Source organism: Podarcis filfolensis (genome assembly GCF_964270895.1).
Source record: "Podarcis filfolensis genome assembly, chromosome: 4".
Taxonomy (NCBI): domain Eukaryota; kingdom Metazoa; phylum Chordata; class Lepidosauria; order Squamata; family Lacertidae; genus Podarcis; species Podarcis filfolensis.
Genome location: NC_139607.1, coordinates 27,061,883 through 27,082,084, shown reverse-complemented (window position 1 = coordinate 27,082,084; position 20,202 = coordinate 27,061,883). Strand labels below are relative to the sequence as shown.

The 20,202-nt window shown below is 42.8% G+C and overlaps 1 protein-coding gene and 1 long non-coding RNA gene across 3 annotated transcripts in view; one reads left to right on the top strand and one right to left on the bottom strand.

The window, feature by feature from the left end:
* GAS6 (growth arrest specific 6) overlaps window positions 1-20,202 on the top strand; it is a 49,517-nt gene that overhangs the window by 22,543 nt on the left and 6,772 nt on the right. Inside the window, exons 5-12 of one of the 2 annotated variants that reach the window (XM_083610691.1) lie at window positions 6,056-6,178; window positions 7,115-7,237; window positions 9,785-9,910; window positions 12,171-12,292; window positions 13,159-13,277; window positions 14,592-14,781; window positions 17,351-17,515; window positions 18,268-18,436. In XM_083610691.1, the coding sequence (XP_083466817.1) occupies window positions 6,056-6,178; window positions 7,115-7,237; window positions 9,785-9,910; window positions 12,171-12,292; window positions 13,159-13,277; window positions 14,592-14,781; window positions 17,351-17,515; window positions 18,268-18,436 (1,137 nt within the window). Of the gene's footprint in view, window positions 1-6,055; window positions 6,179-7,114; window positions 7,238-7,917; window positions 8,132-9,784; window positions 9,911-12,170; window positions 12,293-13,158; window positions 13,278-14,591; window positions 14,782-17,350; window positions 17,516-18,267; window positions 18,437-20,202 lie in introns of those variants that run through there. The other variant, XM_083610692.1, reaches the window with a different exon arrangement.
* LOC310761383 lies at window positions 8,612-9,113 on the bottom strand. Its single transcript, XR_014547452.1, has 2 exons — window positions 8,840-9,113; window positions 8,612-8,799 (listed from the first exon to the last, which is right to left on the bottom strand). It is a non-coding gene; the product is annotated as an uncharacterized lncRNA (long non-coding RNA).

Genomic DNA, 20,202 nt, shown 5'->3' with positions numbered 1-20,202 from the left:
ATTAATATGCAAAATCTCAGCAATTGCTGCCTACAAAACCCTTTTTATTCAATGGAGAATAACCCTTTTTGCAGTGATTTTAGAGCCTCTCTGCTATGAGTGCTCAGTCGTGTGGTTGTGCTACAAAGTTCCAGCTGCAGGTTTTTTTGTGGCCACCATTTAGTATCTGCAGCAGTGACAGCTCTTCCTCCATTCATTGCCACTGCCATCTACCACCATGGATTGGGCCCAGGGGGAGAGTGTAGATGAGTAATATGGCAGATGCAGAGCTGAGTTGACTTGGGTTATTATGCCTACCTGAAACCAGACTGTATGTGTGGCCAGGTGGGCTTTTGGGCCTGAGAGGACAGTAAGAGGTGATGAGAAGTGGTTAGCTTCTACATTAAAAAAAACACCATCACAATCATACCATACCCCCTACTTAGTGTTAGAAACTCAGATATATAAGCTAGGTGCCAAATGGCTCCTTTAACCAGAGTTACAGTCGCCAAAACATAATGCCTAGTAGCCATTTTGGGGCCAGACGACTTGAAAGTCATATTTTTCAATACAACTTTTTGGTTCCTGACAGTTTTCTACTGTTGTCCATCTTTACAACCTGCAATTTTTTTAATATTTTTTTTGCTAGAGTGTTTTCCTTGTGACAGTGTAACGTGCTTAGGGGGACAGAGTGCCTGGCTCTAATTGAAGCGGTTGGCAAGCATTGTAAATATATACATCTTAATACTTCAGATTTGAAGGAAAAATAGAACACACTTGGTTCTATTTTTCTATTGCGATGAAATAAATCAACAAATTATTTGTGTGCTAGGCAGATGGCATGGTGGGAGCTGCGCCATTTGCCTGACACAATTGCTGCTTATATTGAGCCAAAAGTGAACTGCTGCGGAAGCTCCGCTAGTGCCATCTTGGTAGTCAAGATAACCCCACAATTAACTGGTAGTAGTTGTAACCATGAGGTCATATATGTTTATATTCACTTGCTTTCATATGAGCTAATTGGCTTGCTTTGATGTTATCCTTAACTGTGGGCTTGGGGTGCTGGGCTCTGAGCCCAGAAAGGAGAGCTATCTGTAAGATGTGGCTCTTTGCCACCTATGCGCTCATCTGGCCAGGTGAAGTGATGGTGAGTCCTGGCCAAAGTGGCACACACTGCTTTGTGTATAAAGAATGTTTGAACATTTGCTTGGGTGTGGGCAAGCCATCTCCTTGCTGCAGTATCCGTCCCGTGTTTGTAAAGGCTGGGAGACTTGGCAGGCTGATTTGCTGTAAGTATACACCTTTCTCTTAATAAAGCACTAGAACTTGATCACTCTGATGTTTTTGACATCCTTCTTTGGTATCCCTGCACCCAAACACTCCCATGAGCCGTCCTGCAGTTCAGGGCATTGCTGCATATTGGGATGGGGAACAATGAGGTGGCAGTGAGGTCAGTGCAGTGCAAATGGGCTGGCTAGAATGCTGGCATGTTTGCACTGCACTGACCTCACTGTTGCCTTGCTCCTCCCGCCATTCCATTGTGATATACAACAGCAGCAGAGATCAGGAAAGCAACATGACCCCACCCCACTGTCCATTTCTGGTACTAGGGTCCAATATTCTTTCATAGTATTTCAAGGTGTGGTTAGCACTAGGCCTGGGTGATATATTGGTATATTGATGTATATTGATATATTGCCCAGGACTGGTATGACGGGGCAGACCGCAATGACAGCTTCACTCAGCAGTATATCGCTGGTGAAACTGTCACCACTCTTGAGTCCCTCTGCCTCCAGCGCACTGAGGAAGAAACAAACTAGTTGAGAGCTGGAGGCAGAGGGACTCGAGCAGCGGCGCTTTCACCAGCGATATGCCATCATATTCTTCCCCGGCAGAGGGAGAATCAAGCTGAATCAGCGAGGTGCTTGGCTACTGCCGCTTGGTCCATCTTCGGGGAGTGGGGGGCAAGCGGGCAAGGTAGCTCGCCCGCTCCCCATGCCAGCAAAGGCAGAGGGAGCTTGGCCAAGGAGTCCCAAGGTCCTTGCTGCTCCACCACAAGTGACAGGGGGCTCAGGGCTGGCTCCATTGGGGGCAGGAGCTCTCCTGCCCTGCAGCGGAGCCTGGCCATGGGGCGTCAGGGCTCGCTCAGCTGGGGCCAGGAGCCTTTCCACCCCCTGGTTGAGCAGCAGGCTGGGGCCAGCCGTATTGGCCACAGCCTATGAGGCGCTGGAGTGAAACCACCTCAGCTCCCACGATGAGAGCTGAGGTGGTTTCACCCAGCATCTCGCTGGCTGGGGCCAATGCAGCTTTTGGCTGGCGATACACTGTGATGTTGAAAACCCAACATCGCCCAGCCCTAGTTAGCACTACTAGAAGTTTCTTGTATGTGTGTGCTAAGGACATTAAACACATTGCTGGAGAGGCTGGGATAATGAGAGTGAGCTCTCTTGGTATGGTGGTCACCTTCACCGTTGAAAGTAAGAGTGAAGCAGTGAAAGCAAAGATATCCAAAGCACTGTGGAAAGAAATCCTTTGGAAGGTAAGAGAAAGGTGAGATGATTGGATATGGAAGGCCTGTAGCATGCTAACTTTTTGACTAGCTATGTGCAGTGTTAGAAACTGAGATATGAAAGCTAGGAGCTAAATGGCACCTTAAACCTAGTTTTTGGGTGCAGCAACGGATTGTCTAGGTGCGGGGGATTTTATAACAAGAATACAAAGCTGAAAATGAATGAACTGCAGCGAAAATAATATGTTCATTTACCACATGGTCTAGTCCTTTCCCTGCCCACGCCCCTACTATTCATCAGAGGGTCTCTTCTACAGTCTTCAGAAAGTAGCTAGAAGTAAGGAGGCAGAAAAAGGTCCTCCTTTCCTTCCACTCTGGAGTTTTAATCTGAAATCTTAGGCGCAGTACTGCACCCAGAGCTCAGAAATCTGTGTCGCAAAATGCACCTAGAACTATGGGAGTTTAACACTGCCCATGTGCAAAATGTCTCTGTTCAGAGGACAACAATGGGCACATATTGTTTGGAAATGAGGCTAAGAATGGGAGTGGTGACCGAGCAATGGAAAGCATGGTTTAAAGAATGCCATCTGCTGAGCAAGAGGGAAGAAGAATAGAACAGATGCAGTGTTTTTCCTGTGCGTGAAAAATGCTTCACATAACATTTATCTTAACAACAACCACCTGTAAAGTTGGGTATGTAAAGCTATGAACTCACTAGGTTGCCTAAGGCAATCTGTTGTCTCTCAAATCCTGGCAGGGAACCTCTTACTTAGAAAAGCTTATGCTGTGCCTGAGAGATAGCAAGCCTGCCTAAGGCAACATATTGAGTTCACAGGGTACAAACAAGAAACCTCGCAGCATGCATTCTTGGCTAACAGATTTATACAAGGAAAAGAGACAGACTGAGGACTGGTGTGGGCATCATAGTAAAAGGATGATTAGAATCCCTTGTCCTCTGCTACTATTGTTCTTAACACTGGCATAGCTGACACACAGATCTCACCCATGGTAAGATTTATGCCTGAAATGAATTATGGGAGGTGGTAGGCATGATAATTAGTCAAGAGGAAAAGTTAGGGTTCCTTGCTATGCCTGTGCCATAGAGTTACATAGAATAGTATAGAACTCCTGGCTTTCTGATTTATGTGGGATACTTACTTTAAGAGGAGAGTAAAGTGCAACTGAACAGGAAACAACATAATACTCTTCAAATGAGTACTGACTTGGCAAAGTGGAGGTGGCAGCTTAGCTTGGTTTAATTTTACTGCAGCCAAAGGATTTTTGTGTGCTTCTGTGGGATCTGTTTTGCTGCATTGGCTGTTTTCAATATGACTTTGTGAATATCTCAAATGGTTTAGACAAGTAAGCACTATTAGCAACATTTCACCTGAAATATTTGAATACCATGTTACGTCACTGCTCTACTGTCTTGTCTGCATCTTGATGATACAGGTATTTGCTGCATTACAGTGCAGACCTGTGGCTGCCGAGTTGCATTCCACTGATTAGAGAGACTGTGATAATTCACGAAGGCTTCACTAGAGAAAGCTCAAATGTGCGGTTTGGGAGTGCTCCTGTATCCTGCCTCCAACTATATCTTTCTTCAAGGTCTTGCTTACTATTACATACTTAGAAGACTTTGTGATGGGGATTGTCTGTGCCTTCAGTAAGGCTTCTTTTGTTTTAGTGTTTAACAGTCTTATTGTAGAGACGTACAGTTTATGGCTTTCAAGATTTTAGCGAATATTATAGGTATGCTTCCCTTTGGCAGAGGATAGTCACATGCCACTCCTTAAGAATTAAGCGTTCTTTCCTCCCTTTCTTACAACAGAACATTCTGCTACAACTCAAGATAAGTTCCTATCTCCAGAAGAAGAATTCCTGGAGCTCTGTCTTGTTAGGCTTAGGACATAACATATATACCGTATTTTTCGTCCTATAGGGCGCACCGGCCCATAGGACGTTTTTTTTTGGGGGGGGGGAAATGAATAAAAAAAAAATATTTTCCCCCCCAGCCGTGGCTGCCGCCCCAAGCCTTGCGCACACCTGCCCGAAGCACGGGGCACCCTCCGGAGGGCTCCGCGTGCTTTGGGCGGCAGGCTTCGCGCGCCCGCCGGGGCTGCAGGCTGCTGCCCGCAAGCCTTGTGAGCCCGCGGGAACTCCCACCGGGCTTGCAAGGCTTGCGGATAGCTTCCTGAAGCCTGGAGAGCGAGAGGGGTCAGTGCGCACCGATGCCTCTCGCTCTCCAGGCGTCAGTGGAAGCCTGCATTCGCCCCATAGGACCCACACACATTTCCCCTTCATTTTTGGAGGGGGAAAAGTGCGTCCTATGGGGCGAAAAATACGGTAATGATTGTATACCATTTCTGCAATTAATGTTTTTTCTTCCAGAATGATGTCTGGAAGTCAGAATGGAATGATGTCAAGTCAGAATGGGCAAAGTAAATGGTTGCCACATTTTTTTCTTTAAAGAGTGAGCTCTCCAGGACAATAATTCATTTAGCTTGGCAAGTGTATTAGCTTTTCTGTAATTGAGCAAATTGCCTAGAACAGTGGTTTTCAACCAGTGTGCCGTGGCACCCTGGGGTGCCTTGAAGGATGGTTAGGGGTGCCATGGGCAACTCTCTTCCCCTCTTTCCTTCCCTCCTTCCTCTGATGCCCTCTCACGTCTCTGCCTCCTAAAGGCTTGCACAGTTGTTTGTTGCAGCTGCCCTGGCTGCAAGCTTCCCAAGCAAATGGTGCCTCTGGGACTGGCCAGGGGGTGCTGGTTGCTAGGAGCTGAGGTGGCCTTGGGAGTAAGCAAGCAAGTGGGTGAGGGAGCCAAACCAGCTAGTCTGCCAGCCCTTGCTTTTGGGAATGGACACGTAGGCAGGCAGGCACTGTGCGGGCCTTTCTTGTGCTTGCTGTGTGCAATGCCTGCCAGGGAGCTGAGTGCCCAGTCCTGAAAGGGAGCCTTTCCACCATGCAGGCCCAGCAGTGCCCACTGCTGCCTCCCAAAGTAAGGTCCTAGCCTCACATTCACCTTTGGCCACTCTCCACTGGGCCACTAAGGCTGGGGGCATCCTCTTCCCAGGCCCGTGTAAGGCAGTGTAAGGAAGCAGCTCTCTTTGGGGCAAGAAGGGCAGCTCAGAGACCAGGGGCAGTGGCGGCGGCTGCCCAGAGGACTCCCAAGGAGAGGGGAGAGGAGGCTGAGGAAACCCTCCACAAGGGAGGGTGCTTGAAAAAGGGTGAGAGGCTGCCAGCTCTGCAGACAAGGGGTGACATAACTGGGCTCCTGAGTCCCACAGGGGTGCTGCAGAAAGTATGCAGTTGGTCAAATGAACCGCGGACTCCAAAAGGTTGAAAACCTCTGGCCTAAAAAACAGTGTCTTGCGCCAATGCTGCCATCTTTCTTTACAAAACTAATAACTGCCTCCTTTCTCCATCAGTTTTTGTTTATAGAGGCAAACAGTGCATTTGCCACCTCCAGAATTTGTTTGAATGGTAATAGCAATATTGTCTTAAATAATTTGATTCCAGGGTAAAAGTTTTATGTGTTGTGTTTTCAACCCTTCCCTCCACCCCCAGATTTGCCAGATCAGTGTTTGCCTAGTCCGTGTCATAAAGACGGTACGAAAACATGTGACGACTTGAAAGGCGGATTCCTTTGCCGCTGCAAACCAGGTTGGCAAGGAGAAAGATGCAATGAAGGTAAGTCTTGTTCTGTGCTGCTTGTGGCTCTGTGTTTACAATGAGGATAATGAGATGGGGAATGGTTGTGGCTCAGTGCATATGCTTTGCATGCAAAGATTCCCAGGGTCAATACTACTACTACTGCTACTACGACTACTGATAATAATAATTTATTTATTTATATGCTACCCACCTGACTGGGTTGCCCCAGCCACTCTGGGCGGCTTCCAGCAAATTTAAACATCAAACATAGTAAAACATCAAACATTAAAAACTTTCTGATATAGGGCTGCCTTCAGATGTCTTCTAAAAGACAGGTACAGCTGTTAATTTCCTTGGCATCTGGTGGGAGGGCTTTCCACAGAGCGGGCGCCACTACCAAGAAGGCCCTCTGCCTGGTTCCCTATAACCTCACTTCTCGCAATGAGGGAACTGCCAGAAGGCCCTCGGAGCTGAATCTCAGTTTCCAGGCTGCATGATGAGGGTTGAAATGCTCCTTCAGGTATACTGGGCCAAAGCTGTTTAGGGCTTTAAAGGTCAGCACCTACACTTTGAATCATGCTTGGAAATGCATCTGTAGGTAGTGGTGGAAAAGACTCCACTCTGAAATCCTTGAGAGTTGCTGCCAGTCGGTGTAAATCAGGGGTAGTGAATCCATCTCCCATGTGACAGATGCAGTCCCCGTGGCTTCTCCTTACCCTGCACAGAAATTGGGCCTGAAAACAACCTTTCATGGACACCAAAAGGAGGCTTTTTTCTATGGTGCAGGGTGAGTTTTGGAGATGAGTGTCTACAGCTGGGGTGGGATAAGTTTACCCTCCCCTCTCATGCACTCCAACTTTTCTGCTGAAAACCCCCCTTTCCCACATGACAGTGAAGTTTGAAAACAGCCATCTACTGTGTTTGCAGCACCAAAGTGAATATACCCAATATTTATCCTTTCTTTATTTCCAGATATTAACGAATGTGCCGAGCGGAATGGTGGCTGTAGACATATCTGTTACAACACACTTGGCAGCTATCGCTGTGCTTGTAATAATGGGTTTGAACTCATGGATGACAATAAAAGTTGCAAAGGTAAGATGTGAGTACAGAGTAAAGCTTAAACCACTTACGTGAACTTCTTCATGCATGTTGGTTCATTCACTCCTTTGCTGATTTAAAGCAAACCGATAGTTCGCTGATTCAGAAGAAATGCCAAACTAGGATTTGCATCAAACCAGGGAAGGAGGAATGCCAGGAGCAAGGAAGCAAGCGGAAGAGGAGGAAGCATGTGTTACGACTGAACTGCCCCAATGATTTAAGCTCCCTTTTGTGGGAACTGAACATTTAGCAGAGTTTTGCAGAAGAGAGCCCTGGGTTGTTTGACCCTTTAATTTGTTCCCTCCTGTAAAAACTGCACAAGACTCTTAAAGTTTAAAGAACAAATAACTTTTACTTAGTGTAGTTGCAGATACAGATTAAATATACTGTGCAGGTGGATATTTCTTAAATTGCTAATACAGGGTGCATAAACTGTTACAGACTACTATACCCCGAGGCAGAAAGCAGCACAACATAGCATAGCTGCTGTAACAGTTGAACAGTCTTTAACTGTTACAGCAGCTATGCTATGTTGTGCTGCTTTCTGCCTCGGGGTATAGTAGTCTGCAACAAGTAACTGCCATAACTGAACCAACTGCCATAACTGCCACAGAGCGTATGACATCACAGAGTTCTACAGCTCTTACAATTAACCCTTTACATGTGATGTGCATTTTGGATGTTAACATCCCACACCCTTATGTACTATGGGGCTATTATTATTTCATTTTGTTGTTAGTCATGACTCCAGTGCTTTTCCAGAAGCCTACTGCACAAACACCATTGGAATGAGTGAAAGCTCGATAACATCAACATTATATGACGATTGCTCCCGAGAGGCACAGCCGTGTTGGCCTGTCGTAGTAAAAATAGGGAGAGTGGGGGAAGGTGATGAGATAAGACAGGGGAGGGCATATATTGATTGAAAATGTATTGTATTGTAACTGTATTCTAACTTTTGAATATTTTTTTAAAGACAATTTTATTCTGCACAAGCTGTTCAAGTGAACTCTTTTGCATCTGATAAAATGGGTTCTAATCCATGAAAGACAAATCAACAATACATTTACCAGTCTTGGTGCCACAGGACACTCCGTTCTCTTTATTAGCATGTTGCCACTGACGGCTAAATTAAATTGAACTGTTGCTAATACTTCTTAGTTTCTTACAACTATGGCTTAAGATTCCAGTACGAAAAGCCAAGTGTGCATGTCTAGGCATGTCTGTAGTTATACCACAGAACTGTCCAGCACCATAGCAAAGTGGTGATTCACAAAGGATTTGCATGTTGGGTTGTGCCAGCGTGCCCCAGCTAACCAGCCTACTTTGACTCTGAAAAATAGTACCTTGTGAAGTGTGGATTTTTAAAGTTTTTCTATATATTGCGTTGCATTAGCTCATGAAATAGAGTTGAGTTTGGAAATGTATGAATATTTCAACAATATTTGGTGAGAATCTTCCTTAGACTTATTCAAGAAATAGTGAACAGTGGCTAAGTAGCTGTAAGACTGGGGGTTTCTTTCCTGCCTGTGTTTTTAGTAAACTATGTAAGACTTCTGTCTTTTCAACAGAGTAATGCTGTTGTAGTCTGCATACGGGAAAAACCCTGCCCCGTACGCATTCTCTTTTGGCAGCCTTTCTAACCTGGTGCCTATCAGATAGATAAGCACACACATGCACACATATATCTACAATTCCCATCAACCCTTACTCTTGGACATGGTGGCTCAAGCTACTGGGATTTGTAGCCCAAAATATCTGGAGGTACTAGGTTGGGGAAGGTTGTCCTATAGCGTAAGTTTCACTTGGTGCCTTCTAGTTGTTGCCAAACTACAACTCCCACCATCCCTGGCCATTGACCACGCTAGCTGGGGCTCTGCAGTTCCAGGATCAGCTCTATTAAACACACATTTTAAAATCCAGACCAAGAGAGTAGAAGGGGGTGCAGGTGACATCATTTTTCACACCCTGCTTTGCAAACAAAGGTCATATATGCTTCATGTTCTCGTTCACATTAGTATGCAATAGCGAATTTGGATATAAATCTGCTCAAGATCTGTGCGCATGATTCCATCAATAGAATCACATGCAGAAGCATCCTCCCGTGTGTGTGTGTGTGTGTGTGTGTGTGCGTGCGTGTGTGTGTGTGTGTGTGTGTGTGTGTTACTGGATTGAAAAGGCTTTGAAAATATGTTTTAATTTTTTCCTCAGCAAAACAAACAGTTTGTCATTTCCTAATTCTGTGATCCTTTTTGTCCCACAAATTCTGACCTTACTTTATATTGCTGTCACATTTTTCCTGTGATTTTTTTCGATGTTTCCTCTCTCAATAATGTGGTAGCATTTTACCCAAGGTGCTATACGGCTTACAAAACAGCAGCTTCTGGTTTCTGGGAAGACTGAAGTCATTTCCTACTTCTATTATTTAGTTGTAACAATGGAATGAGAATTGACTCCGGACCAAGATGGAACTTGGGAACGATAGGCATTGAAAGAATGTTGACATTCTGATTATTGCTGTTGATTTTTGTTCCTTTTCAGATATAGATGAATGCACAGTATCACCAGGCATCTGTGGAGAAGCTCAGTGTAAAAACGTGATAAGCTCTTATTCGTGTGTCTGTGATGATGGCTATGTTTATGATGATGTCAGAAAGGTTTGTGAAGGTTAGTAGAAGGAATTAATTCCACAAAGATAATTCTGAGGCTTGATAGATTGCTGTCGTAAAGTCCCCCCACCCCGATAGTCTTTAGGGCAGTGATTCCCAAATTCCTCCCTCACCCTCGACCACTTGAAAATTTCTGGTGGTCTTGCTGAACCTCTTAAAGATTTTTGCCCTTTGTAGCAATCATAATGTGGGGTGCAAGATGTGGCATGATTTTTAATTCTCTTTGTATTGCTTCTTTTATTTCATATGTTGCATTTTTTATATTACAGTTTGCATTCCAAAGAATTCAAACTAATATAATAAAATGCAATATAAGAAATAAAAGACCATTGAAATACAGTTTAAAATCCATGTGAATATGTAGTGCGGACAGTGCTGCGTACCACCTGTATGAATCAGTTGTCCGTGAACTACAGTTTGGGAACCCTTGTTCTAGAGAGCTGCTATCTTTTGAACATTTTTTAGCATCATCAATGCAGCGCTGATAATGCTGCAAACAGGTTGCCTCATAATACCCCTAAAGATGCAGTAGTCTGAGTCTTCCCCTTGCAGAATGCCAATACATAACCAACAATGCATTTGCCCGATAATAAATGTTGGAAATGTAAAGAAAATGAAGGTACATTCTTTCACCTTTGGTGGACGTGCCCAAAGATTAAGGCTTTCTGGGAGATGATCTATAATGAAATGGAAAAGGTATTTAAATATACCTTCCTGAAGAAACCAGAGGCCTTTCTCCTGGGCATAGTCGGCCAATTGGTGCCAAAGAAGGATAGAACTTTCATTATGTATGCAACAACAGCAGCAAGAATACTTATTGCAAAGTATTGGAAGACACAAGAGCTACCTACCCTGGAAGAGTGGCAGATGAAGGTGACGGATTATATGGAATTGGCGGAAATGACTGGCAGAATCCGAGACCTGGGAGAAGAGTTGGTGGAAGAAGACTGGAAGAAATTTAAAGACTATCTTCAGAAATACTGTAAAATTAATGAATGTTAAAATGATGTTGGATTGAAAATAAGTGGGATTAGCAACAAAGTTAATAAGAATATGCAAAAATGAATTGATAATGGATGAAAATATAGAGTTATAATATGTTAAGATACAGAGTTAAGATAAACGAAAGAGGGTAAGGATTTGCTGATTGGATTATTTAAATGGGAATACAAAAAGGGGAGGTGTGAGGAGGCCAAGGAAATAAGCTAATGAGTTCAAAGTTACAAAAAACGGATTTGTTTTTAATTCTTTTTTAGCTATTTGTCTTTTGTATTTTGTATTTTTATTCCTCTTTTTTCTTTTTCATGTATTTTTCTATGTTCTCTTTTTTGTATCTTTTTCTTTTTATATGACCTTTTTTCATTTTGTAAACTTATGTTTTTGTAAAACTTCAATAAATATCTTTTTTTTAAAATAAAAAAATACATAACCAACAATGAGTCTTGGAAGGTTCCCCTGGTGGACAAAATTAACAACCAATTTTAGCCCAAAAAATTTTCAGCAATCTCAGTGGAACACCTTCCACTAGGGTGGAACTAGGGTGACTAGGGAGAACTTGGTATTATGAAGCAATCCCTTTTGCATAATGTCATAAACGTACTACGCAATTTCAGAGATCAGTAGATAGACATGGAATAGGACAAACTGAATCATATTAACATCCTGGCCATGCTTTCTATGCTTTCACTAACCCATTTTCTAGCACTGATCTTGGATGTGGCATTCATTCCTGGATCTCAAAATTAGTATCCCTAGTCTCACCTCTGATCCCTTTATGTTTCATCCACAATTTTACAGTACAGGCAGGACCCAACCAAATGATTCATTGGAGAAGTGTGAGATTATATAGAATTAGGGACTTTTATGACAATGTCATACCCCTAACAGGTGAACAACTGTCAACAAAATTGGGAAAGAAGAGGGAGTGTTGGCTTTATAGGCACCAGATCACCCACTTTGTCACCGCCCCAAATTGTCCTTTCGCAATCCACCAGACCCTTGACTCCATTCAGAATTGTAATACTCATTGCAACTCCAAAGTCCCCCCAAAATGCTGTCTGTAATATATGAAATTATTGATGATATTAAAGCAGAGCACCTTGAGTGCCCTATGTTCCCCTCCACCTGCCCCAGAGGGAATAAGACATGCTAGATATTACTTTTGGACAACAGTTGTTATTGTTGTTTTTAAGCCTAGCATATTAAAAAGGAATGTAAGAATCTGCGTCTCTGCTTTCTCCATTGTTGCTGGAGTATAGATGTGGACGAGTGTGAACAGAAATATTGTGAGCAAGCATGCGTCAATTTGCCAGGAAGTTACAGCTGCCACTGCAATGGAAGAGGTGGAGTAAAACTTTCCAAGAACATGAACACCTGTGAGGTAGCTTTCTTACTTCTGTTCAACGAGATAAGAACGAAAGAATGCAGTCCCAAAGCTTTGAAACAACTCTTTACAAAGGGAAATAGTCCAACTGGCTCAGACTCCTTAAGACTGGAGGCAAACCCATTAAAAGACCAGCATAACTTCAAAAACAGTGTGTGCCTACAGTGGATTTCAGTTCCAGGAATGTAATTAACTTGGTATTTGTTGCCTGCTTTCTCCTCCCTCCCCTTAGTTCTCAAAAGGAAATATTAAATAGGAACATAGGAAGCTGCCTTTTTTCAGGGCATGCTGTTTGTTTATCTAGCTTATAATTGTCTATTCTGCTTGAGAGCAGCTCTCCAGGGTTTTCACCGGACATGCCAGGGTTTGAACCTGGGACCATCTGCTTGTGCCCGCTCACTGAGCTGCATCATAATCAACTTATTCTTCTTTAGCTGTGTCTAAACATACATTTCTATGCCCAAACTCAGTGTGGAAGTAGGTGACCGCTTAATCTGCAGTTGCTAACTGGAATGAGGAGGGATTGTTGGGAGTGGACTCAGCTATACAGCTGCAAATAAAACGTTTTAGGTGTGTTGTAAAGTGTGATATACAAATATGACACTAGATAGCAATGGTGAACTATGGCAAAGTCAATATATATTTTTCAAAACATTTTTTTAAAAAAGTATTTTCACAGCATTTTTTATATGTGTGTAGATTCCACCTGTGTGACTGTAGTCCCCTGGTTACTATTGGACAGTTGCAGTGGCATTGAATTATCAGTGTTTTGAAGATAAAAGAAATCAAAGAAAATCACTGTTTCTAAACCTTGTCTTAAAGTTTTATGTCTGTATATGTGTGATTTGCTTTTCTTCCTGCAGGACATTTTGCCCTGTGTATCTTTCGCTGCTGCAAAAAGCGTTAAATCCCTCTATCTTGGAAGAATGTTTAGTGGCACACCTGTTATCAGACTACGTTTTAAAAGAAAACAGCCAACGCGGTGAGAATCCATTTTTAATTAAAGAGGAAAGGTCTTTTCTAAACACATGCTAAACTGAAGGATAGGTATGGGTTAAAACAGATTATCTTTCTATGATCAATAACTTGCTGTCACTATTGTAGACTGAATTCTAGAAAAGTATTTGTGGCTACAGACAGACAGTACAGTGGTACCTCTGGTTGCAAACAGGATCTGTTCCAGAGCCCCGTTTGCAACATGAGCAGAACGCAACATGTGTGCGTTTGGGTTGTGATTCGCCGCTTCTGCGCATGTGTGTGACGTCATTTTGTGCGTCTGTGCATGCGTGAGCGGCAAAGCCTGGAAGTAACCTGTAACGGCTTTAGGGGTTGCTTGTGCGTAAGTTACCGCCGCTCTGGGCTAGTTGCCTGGTTAAACCGTTTCTGTCTGGACAACCATCCACTCTGTGGCTGTTCAGTCGCTAGCAGAATCCGTCAGTGGGCATTTCTTGAACCTCTTCCAGCAAAGAAGTTCTTTGACGCCAAGTCGCCGCCTACTTTCCCTGCGCGGAAGTCTTCTGCGCAGGGTGGGTGTGGGCAGCGGAGGACCTGTGCTCTCCTCGCTGGTCTCCTGCGAAGAGTCCTGGAGCCTCCTCTCTGCTTCCCCCATCGGCCCCCCTCTATCCCTGGTGTTGCGCTGATTTTCTTCCCCAGCCGGAGACCTGCCTCTCTCCCTGCTTGGCCCCTCTCCAGCATCGCTGTGGAGCCTCGCCTCCTCCTCTAGTTCCGATGGCAGTTCCCTGACATAACCCTTTCTGGTAGTTCTGGGTCGCCGCAGGATGCAAATTGAAAGCAAACGTAACATGAGGTATGACTGTATGGTCTTTTGTAGGCAGCAGTCATGACACTTGCAGTCCCATGTCACAATAACATAGTGTTCATAAGCAGACATGGGGAGCCTGTGGCTTCTCAGATATTTTCTGGACTAAAGATTCCACATACCTGACTATCGGCCATACTGCATAAGATTGATGGGAGTTGGAGTCCAGTAATACCTGGAGGACAACAGATTTCCCTATCCCTGTCTTTAAGGTACTAGAGGATTCTGCAGTCATGTTTGTCACCTAAGTGGACAAACCCCTACCATTTCTTGGCATGCCTTTGGATGATGTCTGCACCCTTGTATGTGTGTGCACTTACGAATGGCAGCTGTCATTGACAATGTGATTATATATCCTTTATAGTCAGTACCTGCATCTCTGAAATGAATCATTTAGATGGAAAGCACACTATGTTTCCTGCTTCCTGAAACACTGCATAAATAACTGATTTTTATTTCTTGTATCCTTGTGGCCAGACTTGTGGCTGAATTCGACTTTAGAACCTTTGATCCTGAAGGCATCCTTTTCTTTGCTGGAGGCCATCGAGACAGTACGTGGATCGTCTTGGCTTTGCGCAATGGACGGCTAGAGTTGCAGCTGAAGTACAATGGAATAGGCCGTGTGACCAGCAGTGGACCAATGATCAACCATGGAATGTGGCAGACAGTGGGTATAGTACAGGCTGCTGTTCTCATGCCTTATAACTCTTTCAATCCCACACCTCCCAACTGTTTATTTAGAGCTCTCTGTATTTCTCAAATGATGAATTCTGACACCTAATATTTTAATGCAGAGTATTGTTTTATTTTTCTATAACATGGTGTCAATTGCTAACCCTTAAAGGACACTTTAAGAAATACTAAAAGCATTGCTTTTTTAAAAAATTGGAAGGATTCTTGAATATTATTGTGTGCAAGAGAGAGAGACTCCTTATTTGTTAAGGAACTAATGGATAAAACACATCCTTTGCAGTGCTTTCCTCATAATTCCAGTTACGCCCATTCATGTCTGGTTCAGTTCCTGAACTACCATCAAAACAAACAGTTTCCTCCATTCAGTGGAGCAAACTGAATATAGTTTGTTTGTTTGTGTGTATGCATTATAGGAGGAATTCATCGCCATGCTGTTAGAAATGTTCTATCAGTGCCAAGATTTCTGCTTGCCCAGCAGAACCATCTCTCTGCATGCGGTTCTAGGGTTCTCCCAACGCTGCCCAGAACCAAAGGACCAGGAGGAAAAGGGGAGGAAGCCTTACTGCACTAGTGGATGTGCTTGCACGGGCTTCAACTAGCAGGACCAGTTAATTAAATCTGGCCCAAAATGAGGGGGGGGAATAATACCTTAACAGTATAGAGTGCTCTCACGCATGTAAAATGATGGATTAGTTAAATGTTTTTTTGTTTATAAATAGTTTAGACTTACTGTAATGCAGCTAACATGCACAGGCTTGTCAGCTGCAGCAGTAAAACCAGAATTTCTGGGTTACATAATGAACATCTTGACCAAAAAAACCTCATTGTAAAGTAATGCCAGCCTACAAAACCAAAAAAGAAAACATTGCATTTATCAAAATTAATTCCAGATTTTTACTGCATTGATTGGTAAAGCGATGAATTTGTATGATATCATTGTGGTTGTGTGTGTAGAATCCGGTGCTTTTAGTACTGGATGGAAGAAATGTGGACTGGCAAATGCAATTATTTTGTAATTTGATGTAATTGCAAGAGCTTTTCTGACTAGGAAGTAGTTTTAATCCCTGTTAATCTTCTTTACTCTGCCAAAAATTGTTCCTTTAGTTGCACTGTTGTACTTGATGACTTGTAATTCATGTTCTTCCTCATAGTTCTGCATAAAAACGATCAAGCAAAAAACTCCACAAGTGATGTATAAATGTTGATGCCCATGAGGCTTGGTATATCTTCTTGGGGTTTTTTGGTAAATAGGATCAGGTGTTAAGAACAAAAATAAAAAGCCAGAGCAAATTTGTAAATATCTACCTATATGCTGTTAGAAGAAAAAGGAACAGTTCTTGGCAGTCGGTTGCATTCATCCAGCTAGAATTCGTTGACTTGGATTGCTCCCAAAGCTTCCCCTAAAACTACTGTATTTGTGAGTTTGAGGTCTTTCTCCAAACGCCTTTCCCTTTTAAAACATTTTGGAGTTATGCAGTCCTTCAGGTGTCCCCTCCCCTTCTTCCCATTGTGTGTGTGTCTTTAAAAATGTTACCATCTCCACTTGCCATGTTTCATATGATCCTCATTCCTGTGTAACATAGTCTAGTGTTTGCTGCTTGGGCTCCTTTGGGAGATAGGGCAGGAAATCAATAAGCAAGCAAGCTTCTACATGGGCTGCTTCCTGGTACATGCAGGCTGAACATTTCCACTTTGCTTCTTTGTTAGCCAAACAGGGAAACCACCTTGCTGCAGCTGCCTTGGTGCTTACGCTTGAACCAGCACATGTGATTTGTTTCTCCCAAACAAACCATTCTCAGGAAGTCAAGAACAAATCTTGGATTCAGATCATGGTTTGTCTGGAAAGAAACAAGCCTGAACCATTGGTTCAGACTTAACACTAAGCCTGCCATTCCATGGTTTGTTTTCCTATTTGAGGGCAGCAGCAAAGCAGGGATCTTGTGCTGTGGCAGAGAAATCAAAGGAATGCACTGGAGCAATCAGATGGCCATCAAACAGGATTTCATCCTAAAAGAGAAGCCATATTCCTCACACATGCCACAGCGCCTACATGGTGCAAGACTACATGGTGCATACCTTCCTATAAGATATGACACAGAACTCTGCCTCCATAACCCATTGTACTCTCTCAGGTGCAGAGGATGGGGCTGGTTCCCAGGATAAAGGGATTAAGGACTTACCTTGCAATAGTGTTGGAAACTACGAACTATATGGTCTTCTTCCTTTGCATCATAGTCAAGATGCAAATATAAAACTGCCATAGCATTCTGTAATACTGCCTTCACTTTTGCACATAAATTGGGCTTGCTTATTGTACATGAAAAGTCAAAGGAGGCTTGATCATAGCTATGTGAACTCTGTCCTAAGTTTCTGGAGAGACAAGAATGCTTTGTTACTACCTGATGATGTGATGTTAGCTCCCTCACCTTTTTTCCCTTTTCTTTTGTGGATGCCTTTTGTATCATGCAGGTACTAAACTTCTGAACTAAACCAAACTTCTGAACCTGTTTGTATCTCTCCCCCCCCCCCACCTTCTCCTTCAGATATCTGTGGAAGAGCTGGAGAGAAGTTTGGTTATAAAAGTCAATAAGGATGCAGTTATGAAGATAGCTGTCTCAGGAGATTTGTTTACTCTGGACAGAGGACTTTATCAGCTGAACCTAACAGTGGGAGGTGTTCCTTTTAAGACTAAAGATCTTGTCCAGCCTGTAAGTACTACTGTTAAGTATATATAGGGAGTAATCCACTGGTGTGAGGTGGTCAGCTGGCAGCCCATAGGTCAGATCCAGACTCTGAATCAAATTCATTTGGTTTCTGGCATTCTTATTGAATTTGTATTTAAGCAGTGATGAGATGCCCAATTTCTCTCATAAGATAAAATGTTCCAATTCTCTTTTTGATTTTGTATGTTGTGTTGTGGGTATTCCTGGGCTCAGGTGTTCGGGACAGTGGAGTCCTCCTTTATGGATTAGCCTTTCCCCAACTTGGTGCCCTCCAGATGTCAGTGTTCAGTAAGGGATGAATTCCCATTAACGTCTACAAACATCTATTAGCCCCTCTCCTCATTGTCTTTCCCTCCTAAACTAAAAAGCCTCTTGTGTTTTAGCCTTTTATCATAGGGAAGCTGCCATAATTTTTTTCCATTACTGTGATACCCTGTTTGAGATAGGTTGACATGGATTCTACACAGTGTTCCTAGTGCGGCTGTACCACAGATTTATATAATGATTCGTTTTAACATAAGGCCATCTCAGTATCTTTGAAAGACATAACCTGACTTTTTGGATTTGCTGTTACTTTATGAATTTATTGCTTTTCTGTGCCCTACCTTGGAAATATTTATATTTAAGAGAGGTATTCAAGTCTTTAAAAAATAATTTATAAAATGTTTTTAACCCATATCCCTCATTACAAATTCAGCAAAAAACTGAAAGTAAAGCCATGCACTTAATCTTGTTAGATTAACCCACGAATGGACGGGTGCATGAGGGGCTGGAATTGGCTGAATGGCGAGGATATGACCATCCAAGAGACAGTGAGAGTGAATGATAAGATGCAGTGCTTTGCGGTGGCAGGAAGAGGCTCCTTCTACCCTGGCAATGGTTTTGCTGTGTTTAATTTCAGCTATGGTAAGTGTCTGGTAGTATTATGCTGCAGAAAATACGCATTTAAATTTTGCAGAGAAAGAGAATCAGTTGAGGAGTGCTGTCTTAAAATTGCCATATCCTCTTCATAAAAAAAGCTCAACCTGAAATAGAGGTTCAAGTAGTAAAAGAGAAAAAATGTTAGGTATATTAAACCCCGCACAATATAGAAAACTCTGCTTTACTTTTTGCTGCTTGCACTTCACAGTGTGTTTTTATATTTCACTTCGGACTTTTGTTGGTCAGGTCAAAGCCTTCCATGATTTGTTATCTGGTGAAACATTCCCTATGGGTTAAAATGCAATGGTGAGGGTCATTTCTGCCCCTCTGGCAATGTTAATTACACTGAGAGTCAATGTGGTCACCTTCTCAGTGACATGTGCCGAGTTGAGACTAATAATCCTGCACAGACTGAACACAGTAGAGGCCTTTAGGAAGGTGATTTACATACACATCCGTTTCAGCCAAGATTGAAATTGGCATTTACTCCCTGAACATATACTATATTGTGTTATTTCAGTGTTACTCACAAGAAGAAAGTCTAATGCGGAAGTGCATACCCAAAAAGACTATCTAGAATTAATGGGTCAAGCGAAACCTTGGCATTTAAAATCAGATGTTAATATATGCATTCATAAATACTTGTGTGCATGGATAGATGGAAGGAAAGATATAGAAGGCTTTAAAAAGCAGTTTAAAATATCTAATTGTTGTACGGGATCATTTCTTTCTGTGTAGCAGTTGCATCTTTAAACAGGTCGTTTTGAATTCTCCCTAAATTTAGCAATGCAAAGTACAAAAAAAAGTTAATTCAATATATTGTATACATATGCCATCAACCCCCTAGGCTCTTTTGAAAGCAAGGATGGGATAGGAATTCAAATAAAAAAATAAAAAGCTATCAATACGTTTTTCTGCCAGGTTTTTTTTTTAAAAAAAATAGGGCGCCAGATGCCCTATTAAGGAAATTAACAAACTAATTTTATAGAGGATAGATGATCAGTTGACAGATTTTTATTATTATTATTTATTATCCAGAGAAGGCCCTTCCTTTGGGGTTATAAAACATACTGGTGAATCTTTGTGATATTGACCTGTCTCCAAGCCAGTTCCCTGATCTGTCTCTCCTTTGTTGTACGTGCAGACAGGTATCAGTCAGACACAATCCCAGGTGTGCTGGGTGATTTGACTCATCCTGTCCCCATGACGCTTTATAGCAGGAATTATCAGCAGCGAGCACCACAAATTTTCCATGGTGAATTGTGCCACAACAACAAGGAAGATTAAAATGTGCTGCAAATAATAGCCCCGCAAAAGGCGTTCTGCTCCCAGTTTAATAATTGACATTTTAAGAAACAAAACAAATTGTGCTAGTTTGCATCCATTCACAAAGCATAACACTGAAATAAGTGAGAACAGAACCTGGGGCTACGATTAGGTCATGCGGACCACATTCTATTTATACATTTATATTGCTGTGAGTTTTGTGAAAGTCATCTTGTTTTCCCCTTGGGTTCGTTGATATCAGATCACTCAATTACTTCCTAAAGCTCACGGCTGATGCAGAAGCTGGATGACTCACACTGAAGGATCCCCAAGTACAGCGGGTTGATAGCCTCTGGCAATCAGAAGTCTCCCTGCTGATTAAAAAGCTTAACCTTGGCTTCAAGCAATCTACAGGGCCATAGCACTTTCTGTAAGATGGATGAAACAGAGCAGTTAAAATAGTTTCGTATAGAATGGCACTCTCC